General features: G+C 54.1%; 1 protein-coding gene across 2 annotated transcripts; it reads left to right on the top strand.

The window, feature by feature from the left end:
- Positions 1-1,500: 1,500 nt before the first annotated feature.
- Positions 1,501-15,437, top strand: VPS4A (vacuolar protein sorting 4 homolog A). Of its 2 annotated transcripts, none has more exons than XM_030794719.1 (11): positions 1,501-1,705; positions 6,167-6,278; positions 6,386-6,533; positions 9,071-9,129; positions 9,235-9,354; positions 9,798-9,954; positions 10,549-10,697; positions 11,096-11,177; positions 11,462-11,681; positions 12,965-13,105; positions 14,602-15,432. In XM_030794719.1, exons 1-11 carry the CDS (start codon positions 1,685-1,687, stop codon positions 14,701-14,703), a joined length of 1,311 nt encoding a protein of 436 aa, XP_030650579.1. In that variant the 5' UTR covers positions 1,501-1,684; the 3' UTR covers positions 14,704-15,432. The 2 variants fall into 2 exon arrangements, with proteins under 2 accessions (XP_030650579.1, XP_003262987.1); XM_003262939.4 differs by having other exon boundaries at positions 1,503-1,705; positions 9,068-9,129; positions 14,602-15,437.
- The last annotated feature ends 1,972 nt before the right edge of the window (positions 15,438-17,409 follow it).

Raw genomic sequence — 17,409 nt, 5'->3', positions numbered from 1 at the left:
TTGAACTCCTGATGACCTCAGGTGATCCACCCGCCTCAGCCTCCCAAAGTACTGGGATTATAGGCGTGAGCCACCGCACCTGGCCTCTCCTTTGTATTCAATTAGCATTTTGTTAAGAGACATTAAGGTGTGCCAGTTTTTTGGTTTTTTTTTTTTTTTTTTTTGGAGGCAGGGTCTTGCTTCATTGCCCATAGTGGACTACAGTGGCCCGGTCACGGCTCACTGCAGCCTCAACCTCCCAGGCTCCAGCAATTCTCCCAACTCAGCTTACGGAGTAGCTGGGACACAGGTGTGCGCCACCATGCCGAGATACGTTTTTTATTTTTTGTAGCGATGGGGGTTCATCTGTTGCCCAGGCTGTTCTCGAACTCCTAGGCCCAAGCAATCGGCCTGCCTTGGCTTCCCAAAGTGTTAGGATTACAGGCATGAGCCCCCATAGCCAGCCTCAACTTGGATGTTTGTTGCCCTCCATTTTTTTTCTCTCACAGGATAGACTTGTGGACAAATGGATCACTTGTCTCTGCTGCGTTTTTTTTGTTTGTGTGTTGTTTTTTTTTGAGACGGAGTCTCGCTCTGTCGCCCAGGCTGGAGTGCAGTGGCGCAATCTCGGCTCACTGCAAGCTTCGCTTCCCGGGTTCACGCCATTCTCCTGCCTCAGCCTCCCAAGTAGCTGGGACTACAGGCACCTGCCACCATGCCCGGCTAATTTTTTGTATTTTTAGTAGACACGGGGTTTCACCATGTTAGCCAGGATGGTTTCGATCTCCTGACCTTGTGATCCGCCCACCTCGGCCTCCCAAAGTGCTGGGATTACAGGCGTGGGCCACCACACCCAGCCCTAGGACTGTTTTGATCATTGTATCCCCAGAAACTAGCACACAACGCTGCACACAGTAGGTGTGCATGCCTGTAATCCCAGCTACTCGGGAGGCTGAAGCAGGAGAATCTCTTGAACCCAGGAGGCAGAGGTCGCAATGAGCCAAGATCATGCCACTATCAAGACTCCGTATCAATCAATAGTCAACCAATCAAAGCAAAACAAAACTGGCTTTGAACACTGAGCGGCGTCCCACCAGTGTGGGGCACTCTCTGTTTACATTAGCTAGCTCATTTATTCCCCACAAAGGCCAGACAAGGCAGGTGCTAATTATGATCGTGCAGTATTAAACATGGAGAAACCAAAGCTCTGATAAGTTCGTTTTATTGTGAGAATAAAACTGCCCAGTGTGCGTTGTTATTTCGAGCGAGGTCAGGATTTCCGGATTCTACCCCGCTCCGCCCCTGGCCCCACCCTGAGAACGTACGCCCCGCAAGGCCCCGCCCCGGCCTTGTCCCACCCACCGCGTCCCCGCCCCCTGTCCGTTTCGCCCTAGTCCCACCTCCTCGCCCCCAGTCCGTCCCGCCTCTCGAACCGCCCCCTGCCCTCGCCGCGGCAGGGAGCGGTGCCTGCAGTGTGGGCCGTGGCCGCTAGGGGGCAGCCGCTCGGCTCGGGCCCGACCGCTCTGGGCTGCGCTCCTCGCTTGCCCTCGGACTCGGCTCCCGCTGCGAGCGGCCGCCCTGCCCGCGCACCGCGCTCAGCGCCCACAGCTGGGCTCCCCGCGCCGGACCCAGTACCTCGGCTCCCCAGGGCCGGACCGAGGCCGCAAGCAGCGCCGCGGGGTGTGGGGCGGACCCAGGAGATGAAATGACAACGTCAACCCTCCAGGTACCTGGTGCGGCCCGGCCCGACTTCGGAGGCCGAAGGCAGCGGGGCCTGTGGGCCGCAGAACCGGGCGGCGGGCGGGTGGTCAGGTGGGCGCCTCCCAGCCCCGGCCTCGCGACCCCGCCCCGTCCGCCCCCTCGCCGCTTCCGCCTGTGTCTGTTTCCACGCGCTTGGAGCCGGGTGGCATCTCCGCCCTCAGGCCCTCCAGCCCTGCCCGGCTGGCCCAGCCCTAGGGCCGTTTCGTGTACCCCGCGCCCCGGTACCGCCGTGGGGATCAGCCTCACGCGAGCCGCACAGGCACCCTCGGGAAGCTCTGCCCGGGGTCCGGCTGGGCGCTCATACAGCGATGCTCGTTCCCTCCTCTCCCGGGTCCTGGAAGTCCCTCGACTCCACTTCGAACAAGCCCCGGCCCTTCCCTAATCTTCGACTTCCTCTTCTCGGCCAGCGACCCTTCATTCATTCCCTAGATCCTGCAGGGTGGTGCTGGGATGGCGCCACCTGGGTGAACGACTGACCCACCCTGTAGGTGCTGTCAGTCCTGCGGGGCCAGGAGAGAGCAACATGCTCAGGCCTCATCCTGGGGTTTGAATCTCAGCTCTGCCACTCACCAGCAAGTGACCTTGGGCTAGTTTTTTTTTTTTTTTCTTCATCTTCGGGTCTCGAGTTTCCTGGTCTGTAAAATGGGGTAATGCCCTCTAGGTTGTTGTGATGATAGCTTTACATTGAATAATTACGGTAAAGCATTCTTGACGTATGGCTGGCACATAGTAGGTGTCCATTAAGTGACAGCCAACAAAGTGCCTGGGAGAGTTAGGCAAGACTTCATGGAAAAAGGGACATCAGAGTTCCAGTAGCATTCAGAGACCTGGAGGTGGAGGAGGGCAGAAGTAGGAGCAGACATGGAGTGAGCTGGGTACCAGGTTAGGAATTAGAGTCCATAGGCAGATCCCACCATCCACCAGCAGAAGCCGCAGATCCCGTCTGCCCAGGCAGGTTTTTTATGGCCTGTGAACCAAGAATGTTTTTCAGTTTTAAACACAGCTTTATTTATTTTTTAATTTTATTTATTTAGTTTTTTGAGACGGAGTCTCTGTCGCCCAGACTGGAGTGTAGTGGTGTGATCTCGGCTCACTGCAGCCTCCGCTTCTCGGGTTCAAGCGATTCTCCTGCCTCAGCCTCCTGAGTAGCTGGGATTACAGGCACCCGCAACCATGCCCGGCTAAATTTTGTATTTTTAGTAGAGACGGGGTTTCACCGTGTTGGCCAGGCTGGTCTTGAACTCCTGACCTCAGGTGATATGCCCACTTCGGCCTCCCAGAGTGCTGGGATTACAGGTATGAGCCACCGGGCCTGGCCTAAACACAGCTTTATTAAGGTATAACTTGCATGCTTACTGTATAACTCACCCGTTATATATTTTTATTTTTATTAATTTTTTTTTTGAGACAGTCTCATTCTGTCACCCAGGCTGGAGTGCAGTGGCACAATCTCAACTCATTGCAGCCTCTGCTTCCTGGATTCAAGTGCTTCTCCTGCCTCAGCCTCCCGAGTAGCTGGGATTACAGGCACCGCCATCATGCCCAGCTAATTTTTTTTTGTATTTTTAGTAGAGATGGGTTTCACCATGTTGGCCAGGCTGGTTTCGAACTCCTGACTTCAAGTGTGATCTGCCCACCTCGGCCTCCCAAAGTGCTGAGATTACAGATATGAGCCACTGCCCAGCGCAACTCACCCATTTACAGTGTATAATTCAGTGCTTTTAGTATATTCATGGTTCTGTGACCATCACCACAATCACTTTTTAGAACATTTTCATCACCTCCAAAAGCAACCCCTCACCCCCAACACCTCTGTCTCCCAGCCCTGGGCAACCACTAATCTACTTTTTTTCCTCTGTGGGTTTGCCTACAGAGAAACCCACTTTATATAAATGGAGTCATACAATAGGTGGTCCTTTGTGGCGGGCTTCTTTCATTATGACTTAACATAATGTCATAGGTTTTTACATTTTTTAAATGGCTTGAAAAAAAAGTATTTCATGACACATGAAAATCCTATGAAATTCACATTTCAAGGTCTATAAATAAAGTTTTATTGGAACACATCCCTGTTCATTTATTGATATACTGTCTACAGCCGCTTTTGTGCCACCAAGGTAGAGTTGAGTCGTTGCTACAGAGATTGGCTGGCTGGCAAATCCTAAATTATTTACCATCTGGTCCTTTACAGTAAGCGTTTGCCAGCCCCCATTAGCACTCTTTTCTTTCATCCTCATCTTTTGCCATACGTGTTACTAGAGATGCAGCGGGGCTGGCAGTTTGTCACCTTACCCTCCTGTTCTGTAAAACTGTTTCTCTCCATTGAAACTTGGACCCCCCTATGTGTGAAAAACTGTATGTGGTTGCCAGAAAAGTCCAGTGCACTCTTTTTTTTTGAGATGGACTCTCGCTCTGGCACGATCTCGGCTCTCTGCAGCCTCCGCCTCCCGGGTTCAAGCAATTCTCCTGCCTCAGCCTCCCAAGTAGCTGTGACTACAGGCACGCGTCACCACGCCCGGCTAACTTTTTGTATTTTTAATAGAGATGGTTCTTCACTGTGTTAGCCAGGATGGTCTCAATCTCCTAACCTCCCATGATCCGCCCGCTTCGGCGTCCCAAAGTGCTAGGATTACAGGCATGAGCCACCGCGCCCAGCCCCAGCGCACTCTTAGGTGCATTACTAGAGTTTCCAGAATGAGGGAGAGGATGGGTCAGTGCTGCTCCTTATGGGACAAAGAACACCTTCAGTATTGTTCTAAGGATAGACCCAAGCATGAAGCTATGGAGAGTGAAAAAGTCCAAGGTACTGGGGATGTTTGTTCTGGAGAAAAGAAGCTACCAGGGAGAGGAGCACTGCCTTCCTGTCTCATCTGAAGGAATATCACACAGAAGAGGGCAGACAGGGGCAGCCTGTGCCTAAGCTCATTTCCAAGAAGGTCTGGGGCTCCCAGCCATTCATTATAGGTAGTAGAGGGAGCAGAGGCTTGAAAATAATGGCCAGCACTCACCCCTCTTCTCATCTCTTCAATCCACTGAGTTCATTTCACATCAGCCCGGCCCAGCCTCCCCCGGCCTGTTTTGTTGAACTGTCTGTGTGTGTTTCTTTCGGAGACTTCTTCCTTGGAGATGAGAGAGGGCTGAACAAATGCCCCGGCCCTGCCAAGAGCCAGTCAGGAGGTTTATTGTTTGCTGTGCCTGGAACTGTGGGTCTGTGGTGGGATTGTCTGCCTGGTAACTGGTCCGGGATCTGAGGAGGAGAATTCTGGTTATGCTTCCTGCAGGCGTTGGTGAAGCTGTGGTTTTTAAAACCAGGTTTTAAAACCATGTAGGTGCTTTATTGGCCGGTCGCGGTGGCTCATGCCTGTAATCCCAGCACTTTGGAAGCTGAGGCGGGTGGATCACTTGAGGTCAGGAGTTCGAAACCAGCCTGGCCAACATGGTGAAACTCTGTCTCTACTAAAAATACAAAAATTAGTCGGATGTGGTGGTGGGCACCTGTAATCCCACCTAGTGGGGAGGCTGAGGCAGGAGAATCACTTGAACCCAGGAGGTGGAGGCTGCAGTGAGCCGCGATCACACCACTGCACTCTGGCCTAGACGACAGAGTAAGACTCTGTCTCAAAAAATAATAATAATAAATAAAACCACGTAGGTGCTTTCAGTTCAGCCTAGGGCACTGGCCTACAGGATTTATGAGATTCCCAAAAACACTCACTCTACAGAGCTCTTAGAAGGTTCCAGAGGGACATAGTTCCCTTCTGTTGGCAGCACAGAGCAAGCAAGTACTTTTCTTACTGGAGCTACTGGTATGTGGAGCCTTGTGTGTAAGCGTCCCTTCCCGGGGTGTCACTTTAGACAGCGAAGGAAACTATCTTCTCTCTGCAGCCTGGAGAAGCAAGCTGCGTGGAGCCAGTAGGAGGAGGAGAGAGGGCTTTCGGTGTATCCTGTACAAACTTGCAGTCTGGGCAGGACTTTCCTTCTGGCTGGCTCTTCTCTGGCCGAGGCCGGGTGCAGTTTCTGGCCTCCTTGCTAAACAAACCAGCAGTCACTTGCTCCTGCATGTCCCTTCTGCCAGGCTCTCAGCTCGGGTCTGTTTCTCTTTCCCTTGAGGCAGCAGAATAGAAGGTTCCGTGAACTCGCCCCTTGAGCCCTGACCCGAGATATTAGGTCAGGTTTCCACTTGCTGAAATCCAGAGCGTGGCTTTTAACCGTCTGAACTTATTGTGAAGACGGCCGGCTGGTTTTTAAAGCCTCCTTTGAAGGCCTTTCTAGCCGATGTTGAAAAAGTAGGCCAATGAAACGGCCCGCAAGCAATAAATCCACAGGCCCAGCGGCATCCCTCGTCATGTTTCATCCCCATGCCTGTGACCCCAGGGACTTTCCACGTCTCCGAGGAAGCACTGAGCCATTTGCTTTGCCTTTCCAGAAAGCCATTGATCTGGTGACGAAAGCCACAGAAGAGGACAAAGCCAAGAACTACGAGGAGGCACTGCGGCTGTACCAGCATGCGGTGGAGTACTTCCTCCATGCCATCAAGTGTGAGTCACGCGCGCGGGGTCCTCAGGCTGCCGCACTCCAGAGGGGAGGGGAGGGGAGGGGGTGGCGCATAAGCCTCACAGGGACCCCTCTGTGTTCCCTTTCACAGATGAGGCCCACAGCGACAAGGCCAAGGAGAGCATTCGAGCCAAATGCGTGCAGTACCTAGACCGGGCTGAGAAGCTGAAGGATTATTTACGAAGCAAAGAGAAACACGGCAAGAAGCCAGTCAAAGAGAGCCAGAGTGAGGGCAAGGGGTGAGTGTCTGCGGTGTCCGCCCAGGCGCCTGCGCCCTCCTCATGGCTCCCCATCATTCCTGGTGCTCATGCTGCCTTGGACTTCCCTGTGGGAATGGTCCTTGTAGTGCAGGGATGACAGTGCCAGCAGCTCCTTTCAGGGAGCATGGCCTGGAGCACTTCGGTGTTCACCTTCTCATTGGATCTGACCCACAAGCCATGGGGAGACGGGGAGCTTGGTGCCGATCGTAGAGCCTCTCAGGACAGAACCCCAGCTTTGTCGCCTCCCAGCCTAGTGCCAGGACCCCGTGTGCCTACCATCTCCACATCTTGGAAGGGGGGAGGTCGTGGAACTCCCCTCCGAGCATTGCCGCAGGGAGCAGTGAGATGACGTGGGCAGTGCCCTTGGAGCTTGGCACACGAGAGCACGCAATGAGTGCCAGCTGCTGTGACTGTCAAAGAGTCACCTGCCTCCAACAGGTGGGGCGGCCGGCTTGGGTTAGGAGCCCTGCCGAGGTGGCACAGGGTGGAGCCTGGACCCCCAATGCAGGGCGGGTGGCCCTGATTCCCCACCCAGGGTCCACTCCACAGCCTCTCACCCCAGGTCCCGGGTTCGCCCACCACGGTGATCCTAGTCATGTGAACACAAATGCTGGTGGTATCTCGGAGGCGTGGGAGGGGAAGTAAGGGGGTCCCCCAGGCAGGAGAGGGGTGGGTGGTGTCAGCTGCCTCACCAGAGGTGAGGCCTCCTCCTGGATGGAGGGTCCACACTGGGTTCTCATCCGCAGAGGGAGAGGTCTGGCGAGGCAGGGGTGGAGGCCAGAGATCTCCAAGAAGGATTAAAGTTTTGAGGATGACAAATTCCATCCAGGGAGGAAGTAGCCCTGGGTGACAGCAGTGGTTGCGTTCTCCCCGGAGTTCCCTTTTGATTTCGGTTTTGCCCTCTCCTCTGTCCTTTGGCAGTGGCTGCTTTGGAGTCAGGGGCACATGCTGTCCCTAAGTCTCTACAAAAAGCTTCTGGTGTGGGGCACAGTGGCTCACACCTGTCATTCCAGCACTTTGGGAGGCCGAGGTGGGCAGATCAATTGAGGTCAGGATTTCAAAACCAGCCTGGCCAACATGGTGAATCCTGTCTCTATTTAAATACAAAAAAATAGGCTGGGTGCAGTGGCTCACGCCTGTAATCCCAGCACTTTGGAAGGCCGAGGCGGGCGGATCACGAGGTCAGGAGATCAAGACCATCCTGGCTAACACTGCGAAACCCCATCTCTACTAAAAATACAAAATATTAGCCAGGCATGGTGGCGGGCACCTGTAGTCCCAGCTACTCGGGAGGCTGAGGCAGGAGAATGGCGTGAACCCGGGGGGCGGAGCTTGCAGTGAGCCGAGATCGAGCCACTGCACTCCAGCCTGGACGACAGAATGAGACTCCGTCTTTTTTTTTTTTTTGAGACAGAGTCTCGCTGTCTCCCAGGCTGGAGTGCAGTGGCGTGATCTTGGCTCACTGCAAGCTCCGCCCCCCGGGTTCACGCCATTCTCCTGCCTCAGCCTCCCGAGTAGCTGGGACTACAGGCGCCCGCCACCACACCCAGCTAATTTTTTTTTGTATTTTTAGTAGAGATGGGGTTTCACCATGTTCTCCAGGATGGTCTCAATCTCCTGACCTCGTGATCCGCCCGCCTCGGCCTCCCAAAGTGCTGGGAATACAGGCGTAAGCCACCATGCCCGGCCGACCCCATCTTAAAAAAAGAAAAAAAAAAAAAATTACCCAGGCATTGTGGTATGTGCCTGTAATCCCAGCTACTTGGGAGGCTGAGGCCAGAGAATTACTTGAACCCGGGAGGCAGAGGTTGCAGTGAGCTGAGATTGAGATTGTGTCATCGCACTCCAGCCTGGGCAACAAAGCAACACTCCATCTCAAAAAAAAAAAAAAAAAAAAAAAAAAGAAAAGGCTTCTGGCAGCTACGTTGCTTGACTGGCTGCTCTTTTTTTTTTTTCCCCCAGACAGGGCTTCACTGTCTCCCAGGCTGGAGTGCAGTGGTGCGATCTTGGTTAACTGCAACCTCTGCCTCCCAAGTAGCTGGCACCATAGGTGCGTGCCACCATGCCTGGCTAATTTTGTGTTTTTTGTAAAGACAGGATCTTGCTGTTTCCCAGGCTGGTCTCAAACTCCTGGGCTCAAGCAATCCTCCCGCCTCAGCCTCCCAGAGTGCTGGGATTACAGGGGTGAGCCACTGCACCTGGCCTGGGCTGCTCTTTAAGTCCAGCTGAAGCACATTTCCCTTACGGTCTTCAGGAGAGGGCCGACCCGGATTCCCATCCCCTCCACGAAGAAACAGGGCGGGTTATAGGAGTGTTTGCTGGGGGGGTCCTGAGGTGAGCTGCTGAGAGCCCAAATGTCCCTGAAGTACTTGCTTGTGGGTCACACGGCACTGTTAAGCCAGGAAGGCTTCGTTCCTTAACCAGCGTGCAGGCAGCAGAACCTGGACTTGCTGGGAACACCTCTGTGCTCCAGGCTGAAGGGCCAGCTTGTGACTTTCCGTCTCCTTTCCCAGCAGTGACAGTGACAGTGAAGGGGATAATCCGGAGAAAAAGAAACTGCAAGAACAGCTGATGGGTAAGTGGCTCGCGGCCCTGTGGCAGCGGCAGGGGATGCGAGTGGGTCTGCTGCTGGGTTGGCTCATGCCCCTTGGCCGGGTCCGGGCCGGCCTCCCTCTTGCAGGTGCCGTTGTGATGGAGAAGCCCAACATACGGTGGAACGACGTGGCCGGGCTGGAGGGGGCCAAGGAGGCCCTCAAAGAAGCTGTCATTTTGCCAATCAAATTCCCACACTTGTTCACAGGTGAGAGTTGAGCCATTTCAAGCCCCAGTGTAAAAATTCCAGGCTTCCGCAGGGCTGCCACTCCGAGGCACCTGGGAGTCAGTGGCGACTCAGCTCCCATGGCCTGCAGAGGGCCAGGCCTGGCTGCTCGCTGGTGTCCACGACACTGCTGTGGCTGGAGCTATGAGATGACGATTACCTCACAGGGTGGGCAGGATCAGGAAGCAGTGCCAGCCGGTGTCACTGTGCAAGGTCATGGGGTCACAGCAGGGGCACTGTGCAAGGTATTGGGGTCATAGCACAGGGCACAGCAGGGAATGTAGCTCCCATCACTCGTTTGCCGGTAGAGTCCGTTGTTTCACAGAATGCCCTCTCTTACTGTATGTATGGGACTCGAGACCCTCTGCTTTTCCTATTCCTTTCCCTAGTCAGGAGGCCTCACGTCTGTGGATTCTCTGTTGCAGGCAAGCGCACCCCCTGGCGGGGGATTCTGCTGTTCGGACCCCCTGGCACAGGGAAATCCTACCTGGCCAAAGCTGTGGCAACAGAGGCCAACAACTCCACCTTCTTCTCCGTGTCCTCCTCAGATCTGATGTCCAAGTGGCTGGGGGAGAGTGAAAAGTAAGTCGGCCACCAGGCCGTGCTCTGCCAGCAACCCCGGCACTGCTAGTGACCCAGCAGCCCACCCTGTGGAATCACCTCCCAGAGGAGCGGTTTGCTTTTCAGGGAGGGTACCCAAGAGCAGTGTGTCGCTAGCTTATTGGCTGGGACACTGTCCCAACAAAGACAAGTGAAGGTGGAAGGGACCTGGGAGAGGTGAAGTGCTCTAGAAGAGAAGGGAAAGGAAGTGAGGATATTTTTGGGGTCTGGGTTGTGGTCCCTGTTGGGGCAGTGTGTGAGGGACATGGTTCCCCACACTGACTCCTGTTTTGCATGTGATGAGACTGGCTCGGAAGAAGGGGACTGACGTGTCCCAAGTGCAGAGCTAGCGCATGGGGCTCCTGGGATTGAGGCTCTGCGTTTGGGGCTGACACCAAGGTGTGCTCCTCCTCTTGGTGCAGTGTGGCCCGAGGGCTCCTCACCACGTTTTGCGCAATCCCGGCATGACCGTGGCCTGCGCCTCCCTGTGGGAAGGGTGAGAAGAGGGAAGTGCCAGGAGCCCAGGCGGGCACGGACGTGAACGTCTTGTCCTCACCCCCTTTCACACCTTCACAGGCTGGTCAAGAACCTGTTTGAGCTGGCCAGGCAGCACAAGCCCTCCATCATCTTCATCGACGAGGTGGATTCCCTCTGCGGGTCCCGAAATGAAAATGAGAGTGAGGCTGCCCGGAGGATCAAAACGGAGTTCTTGGTCCAGATGCAGGGTGTGTGCCTGGCCCAGGGCCTCCTTGGTTCTTGTTGCACCTAAAGCCAACCCTGGGCTTTATTCTGAGCTGCGGCTGGATTTGGTTGTCCTCAGCCTTGGAGAGGCACTCCCCAGCTCCAGCCCCTCAGGCCACAAGTGGACCTCAATTCCCAAGAGGTGCCTGAGGCCTCTGCCTCGCGGGCCACTCCACCCCTCCCATGGCAGGCAGTGCCATAGGTCTCACCTGGCACAGCCAGACCAAGACGTGGTTTAATCTCACTTGGGACCCTGCCAGTGGTGGGTGGCATAGGGATGGCTTCAATTGCTGACACACAGAGCCCCCGGGGTCTGTCCCCAGGTTTCAACTGACGCGTGCAGGTGTCCAGAGTCTGGATCTTTGTCTCCCTTTCTCCACAGGGGTGGGGAATAACAATGATGGGACTCTGGTTCTTGGAGCCACAAACATCCCATGGGTGTTGGATTCGGCCATCAGGAGGAGGTGAGTCTTCCCCAGGAGCCAGGGCTGGAGGCTTCCTCCCACCACAGTCATGGTCTGCCTGCTGCTGGCAGCCTGGGTGCGGCCTGGCCCTGGCCCCTTTTCCCTGGAGTCTTCCCATCTGCCTGCCAAGCAGAGCCCTTTGTGAGGCTGGCTTGTTGAGGATGTGCCGCCAGCATCACTGGCCCACGAAGTGCGTCCATTTCACTCAAATCTTTGTGCCTCCCCTTCCGTGAATACCATTCCATCATCAGCTGTCAACTCCTGCCGTGTGCCGGGCCCTCTAGGTTTGAAAAGCGCATTTATATCCCCCTGCCGGAGGAAGCTGCCCGCGCCCAGATGTTCCGGTTGCATCTCGGGAGCACTCCCCACAACCTCACGGATGCAAACATCCACGAGCTGGCCCGGAAGACGGAAGGCTACTCGGGCGCGGACATCAGCATCATCGTGCGGGACTCCCTCATGCAGCCCGTGAGGAAGGTGCAGTCGGCCACACACTTCAAAAAGGTGAGTGCCCGCGGCCACTGCTGAGAAAATCTCATAATAAGAGCAGGATGTTCGTTTTTTTTCCCCAGCTCCTGGTCCTGCTCACCAGCTGCTCAGGTGACACAGTCTCTGAGGCCTCCTGGAGAGCTGAGGGCCAGTGCCATGGGGGCTGCACCCACTGTCCCCTCCCTGCAGCTCTTCTGGAGTGTGGCCATCTCAGGGTGTGTGAAAGCAGAGGACAGGGCCACTTTACCGTCTTAACCCTGCTGCGGCCTCCTCCGTCAGCACTGTGTGCTCTTGTGCGGGGTGGACACCAAATCAGTGTTTGGAAAGTGTTGGATATAAAATGACCAGGAAGACCTGTCTATTCATTCAGCAGATCTCTGCTGAGTGTTTGCTGTGGGTCCTCCCGTGTGCCTGGCACTGTCCTAAGTGCTGGGAAGATATGAGTGACCAACAGACAAAAACCCTAGGCCCTCCGTTCTTGGCGGGGAGACAGTCAACACAGTGAATTTCTCAGAGGAGGAAGGGGATGGAGCAGGGTTAGGAGAGAGGTGTCTCAGGCATGGAGGGAAGGGCAGATGGCACTGGGGTGATACCTGAGACAGGAGGTGAAGGGGTGAAGGAATGAGCCTTGTGGACACTGGGGGAATGTTTTGCCAAGGCAGCGGACTTCAGTTGGAAAACCACTTTGTATTAATCCATTTTCATGCTGCTGATAAAGACACACCCGAGACTGGGAAGAAAAAGAGGTTTAATTGGCCTTACAGTTCCACGTGGCTGGGGAGGCCTCGAGAATCATGGTGGGAGACCAAAGGCACTTCTTACATGCTGGCGGCAAGAGAAAATGAAGAAGCAAAAGTGGAAACCCCTGATAAACCCATCAGATCTCGTGAGACTTCACTATCACGAGAATAGCACGGGAAAGACCAGCCCCCATGACTCAGTTACCCCCCCCCCGGCTCCCTCCCACAACTTGTGGGAATTCTGGGAGATACAGTTCAAGTTGAAATGTGGGTGGGGGCACAACCAAACCATATCACACGTTTAATGTCACTGTATTCCTGGTGAGACGTGACAGTATTAATGAGGAAGACATCAAGGCATCCGGGCTACAGATTGCCAGAATCGCATGCAAATCATGAGTTGCTCAGACCACCCAGCCCGAGTTCTGAAGGAGCCCGTCCTCCTCAGATGCTAGGGACCCAGAGAGCATTCCCTTTGGGACTTCCTTAGAGACCCAAGGGGTCCAGCCCCTCTGACACTGAGGGGCAGCTGCTCCAGTCAGATCCATTTGGTTTCAGGTCTGCGGCCCCTCTCGCACCAACCCCAGCATGATGATTGATGACCTCCTGACTCCATGCTCACCAGGGGACCCAGGAGCCATGGAGATGACTTGGATGGATGTCCCTGGGGACAAACTCTTAGAGCCTGTGGTTTGCATGGTAAGTGACTGGTAGGGGAGGGAAGAGGGCTGCACAGAGCCCAGAAAATTGGGGGCATGGGTCCAGAATAAAGAGAGTCTTCTCCAGGCCGGGCATGGTAGCTCACGCCTGTAATCCCAGCACTTTGGGAGGCCAAGGTGGGCGGATCACAAGGTCAGGAGTTCGAGACCAGCCTAGCTAATATGGAGAAACCCAGTCTCTACTAAAAATACAAAAATTAGCCGGGCGTGGTGGTGTGCACTTGTAGTCCCAGCTACTCGGTAGGCTGAGGCAGAAGAGTCTCTTGAAGCTGGGAGGCAGCGGTTGCAGTGAGCAGAGATTGGGCCACTGCACTCCAGCCTGGGTGACAGAGCGAGACTCTGTCTCAAAAATAAAAAATAGTCTTCTTCTATGTCCTGGGCTGTTGAGAATGGCCTTTGTAGCTCAGGGAAGCTGGCATTACACTCATTGGGGGCCCAGGATGCAGGTGGCAGCATTAGCATTTTGTACATCTAGAGAAAGGCTGGATGCAGTGATGGCTCACTACAGCCTCGACCTCACACAATCCTCCCACCTCAGCCTCCTGAGTAGCAACAGCCACACACCATCATGCCCAGCTAATTTTTCCTTTTTTTTTTAGAAACAGGGCCTTGCCTGTTGCCCAGGCCAGTCTCAAACTGCTGGGCTCAAGTGATCCTCTCAAAATGGCCTCCCAAAGTGCTAGGATTACAAGCATGAGCCACCACACCTAGCCTGCATTTTATATTCTTTAGCAAGTAAAGTCAGGTCCAGATAATACATCAATCCATGGGTTTGGCTTTGTGGTGCAGTGAGGCAGTGAATGCGTCAAGACAGCTTACTGTGATGTAGTTGCAAAGGCAGCCCCTCAGCTGCATAGCCTGGCCTTCTCATTAAGGCCTGTGCCATCCTGGCAAGTGTCTGCCCTTATGGCTGGTGTTAGGGGTGTGCAGTTAAGAAAGCTACTGGCCGGGCATGGTGGCTCATACCTATAATCTCAGCACTTTGGGAGTCCGAGGTGGGCAGATCACCTGAGGTCAGGAGTTTAAGAGCAGCCTGGCCAACATAGTGAAACCCCGTCTCTACTAAAAATACAAAAATCAGCCATGTGTGGTGGCACATGCCTGTAATCCCAGCTACTTGGGAGGCTGAGGCAGGAGAATCACTTGAACCGAGGAGGTGGAGGTTGCAGTGAGCCGAGATCGTGCCACTGCACCCCAGCATGGGCGACAGTGAGACTCCGTCTCAAAAAAAAAGGCAAGCAAGTTCCTAAGGGGAGTTAGGAGATGATGGAGCTTAGATTCTGAGACCAGGAGGAGGCCCATCTGAGCTGCCTCGAGAGGGAAGAGGGTCCCTGCCATAGGCAGATTCAAGCGGGCCTCTGGGGTGGCCTTGAAGGCAGGCCTCTTCCCACCCTCAACTGTGCCTGTTGTGTGCTGAGGGGAGGTTGGGGACCTGGAGCCTGGCTCCTGCTCAGGCACATACTCTTGCCTTCACAGTCAGACATGCTGCGGTCTCTGGCCACCACCCGGCCCACGGTGAATGCAGACGACCTCCTGAAAGTGAAGAAATTCTCAGAGGACTTTGGGCAAGAGAGTTAAAAGCTCCTTCACTTGGGCAATGGTGAAGGTGGGAGGTTGACTGGGGCAAATCCAGGAACTCCCCATGTCAACAGCCCGACAGGGCTCCAGGGCTTGTCCCAAAGTCAATACAGAGTCCCCTCTGCTGTCTGGCCGCCTGCCAGGGAGCCAGAAGGAAGGGCCTTGCAGCCACAGAGACACTCTGCCGCCCTGGGGCACACAGTGGACACAGGCTCTTCCTTCCTCCTCCTCTCCTGGATGCTCATCAGCTCCTTCTGCCCGCCCCCCCCCCCTTTTTCCATCTTTTGTTCCCCTAAATTAATGCTGCTTGGATTTTCATCTTGTTTATAAAGATAAAATCACCTGGAAGCGTCAAGGAGTGGGGTAGGGGGAGCAGCCATGCTGCCAGGTCACCCAGACCTCCAGACAGCCAGCTAGCCCCCCTGCCCACTCCTTTTACACCCAAGTTTTGCTCCTTGAGAGCAGATTGGCTGATGCCCCTGCAACCCCAGCCCAAGCTCTGCCTCAAAGACCGAGTGACATAAGCCATTCCCACCCTCCTAGGTTCGCATCCAGGGCTGTGTCTTCCTTGGGGGAGAAGATGGTGTCATTTAGATCAGGGGAAGGCAGTCAGGCGGGTGTTCACCACTGCCTTTTCTTCCTCTGAGTGTGAGAACACTGAACCCAGCCACTGCCCCTTGGTCCCTGTCCTGGAAATGGTCTAATAAATCCTTTTCCCTTCTTGAGCTACCCAAGTGATCTCACCTTTGACTCTTAACTGAGACTCTGAAGGGCCACCCTTGCTTCCAATTAAAAGACGCTCTGGTTTTCTGTCTCTTTTCTAAAGCAGAGCAGGAAACAGGAACGCTGCAGTTCTTAGGCCTGTTCTCCAGTCAGGTGTGCAAGGCCTCCTCCCCTTAAGGCCTCAGAAGTTTGGCTGGGGGTGTTTGTGGGATCCAGACAATTCTTGCCGTTCAGCCTGCAGATCAGAGACTGCAAAGTGGGAGCCCTGCGTACCAGACCCGTCCTGCAGCTGTGGTTTGGTCTGCCGCTAACATTTAAAAGTCTAGAGTTGACATAAAAATTCAGAATTCTGACTTCTAGAAGATTAAATTAGGTAATGTTGGGCCTTCGTCCTCATGGGGCAGCCTGTCAGCAGCCACTAAGTAGAGCCTGCTCTGTGCGGAAGGGGTCCCCCATCCCCAGTCATCTATGTTGCCTGCCCAGATAGCCCTGTGGCCATTTCAGTTTGTGACCCCCAACAGACCAAGGGCCCAGAGCTGGCAGCCCTGGACACACGTCCAGCAGGCAGTGAAGCTGCAGAGGCTGTCCCACGTTTACCCCATGCATATGAACAGACCAAAGTCAAAGCACAGTCACACAGAAAGACCTGGCCTAGTAAATGAAGCCTGTAGCCTGCAAAGGGCTTTGTTCCAACCTTCCCTCTCCAAAACTCAGTACTGCTCCTCTACCTTTCAAACCTGGTTGGGCCAGAACTGATTACATGGCCAACTCTTGGCTCACACTGGCCTTGCACTGGGCCATTTCTTTGCTCTGGTTCGGAGCCTCTGCAGAAGTGAGCTAACTTTGGATCAGTAGCTCCAAGACTTGGCTCCAGTGCTGGCGGGTTACCCCTCAACCATAGCAGCTGGGATCTTTGTGGCTTGGGGTTGCTTGTGTAAGTTCTTGGTTATGTGCCCTCAGCCACCAGGATATGAACCGTGTCTGCAGAGCTTCACTTTAGTGAGCTTACAAGTTTTAAAATTTTTACTTCTAGTTACACTTACTTGAATCACAACGTTGTTTGTTTCTTCATTCCTACTGCTTAAACATCTTGACAAGTCCTAGGGGTTAACAAAGGTTAGCACGGCTATGGTCCATCCCTGTGCTCTAGTTAGAGCGTGAAGACACCTGACTTTCCAGTTGTCTCTCTCCATGACCAGCAACAGGAACCACTGATGCTGAACCCTGGACAGTGGCCTCAGACTCTAGCTGCCAGCACACAACCTGCCATCATCGATGTTAAACATGCTGACATGTGCAGAGGAGTTTCCTCCCTGAAATGCTCTGAAATTCACTTCTCTGCCTGGGGATTCTGTTATAAACCTTCTGCCTACATTGGCTTTCACTGTGGAAGTTGATTTCTAAAACTTTGATTAGCGGCCAGGCACGGTGGCTCACGCTTGTAATCCCAGCACTTTGGGAGGCCGAGGCGGGCGGATCACGAGGTCAGGAGATCGAGATCACGGTGAAACCCTGTCTCTACTGAAAATACAAAAAAATTAGCTGGGCGTGGTGGTGGGCACCTGTAGTCCCAGCTACTCGGAGAGGCTGAGGCAGGAGAATGGCGTGAACCCGGGAGGCGGAGCTTGCAGTGAGCTGAGATTGCGCCACTGCACTCCAGCCTGGGTGACACAGCGAGACTCCGTCTCAAAAAAAAAAAAAAAAAAACAAAAAAAAACTTTGATTAGCTCACAATGTTGACATGTATATGCGTTTTTTGTGAGTGCTTCCTGCTTGAAGTAGGAGAGATTTTATTGGAAATGCAATAAAATTTGCATTTTATTGCTACCGGTGCCCACCACAAAAGCGTTAACCTCAGAAGACTATAAGCAGCATCAAAATATCGCCATAGCACCCTGCAAGGGCTTATGAACATTGCCCAAATGAAAGTAGCCTCAACTGAATTCTGATTTTCCTAAACACCCATGTTTTCAGCATCAATGA

The sequence above is a fragment of the Nomascus leucogenys genome, chromosome 2 (genome assembly GCF_006542625.1).
Source record: "Nomascus leucogenys isolate Asia chromosome 2, Asia_NLE_v1, whole genome shotgun sequence".
NCBI lineage: Eukaryota > Metazoa > Chordata > Mammalia > Primates > Hylobatidae > Nomascus > Nomascus leucogenys.
The sequence above is the reverse complement of the archived record's forward strand: the minus strand, read 5'-3'. Positions and strand labels throughout refer to the sequence as shown.

What these genes read in the sequence shown, in the direction of transcription:
- VPS4A (XM_003262939.4), top strand. Translation starts at nt 1,685, where the DNA reads ATGACAACGTCAACCCTCCAG. An exon ending in TGGCTGGGGGAGAGTGAAAA is followed by an intron (nt 9,955 to 10,548) that starts GTAAGTCGGCCA and finishes ACACCTTCACAG; the next exon opens with GCTGGTCAAGAACCTGTTTG. An exon ending in TAGAGCCTGTGGTTTGCATG is followed by an intron (nt 13,106 to 14,601) that starts GTAAGTGACTGG and finishes TTGCCTTCACAG; the next exon opens with TCAGACATGCTGCGGTCTCT.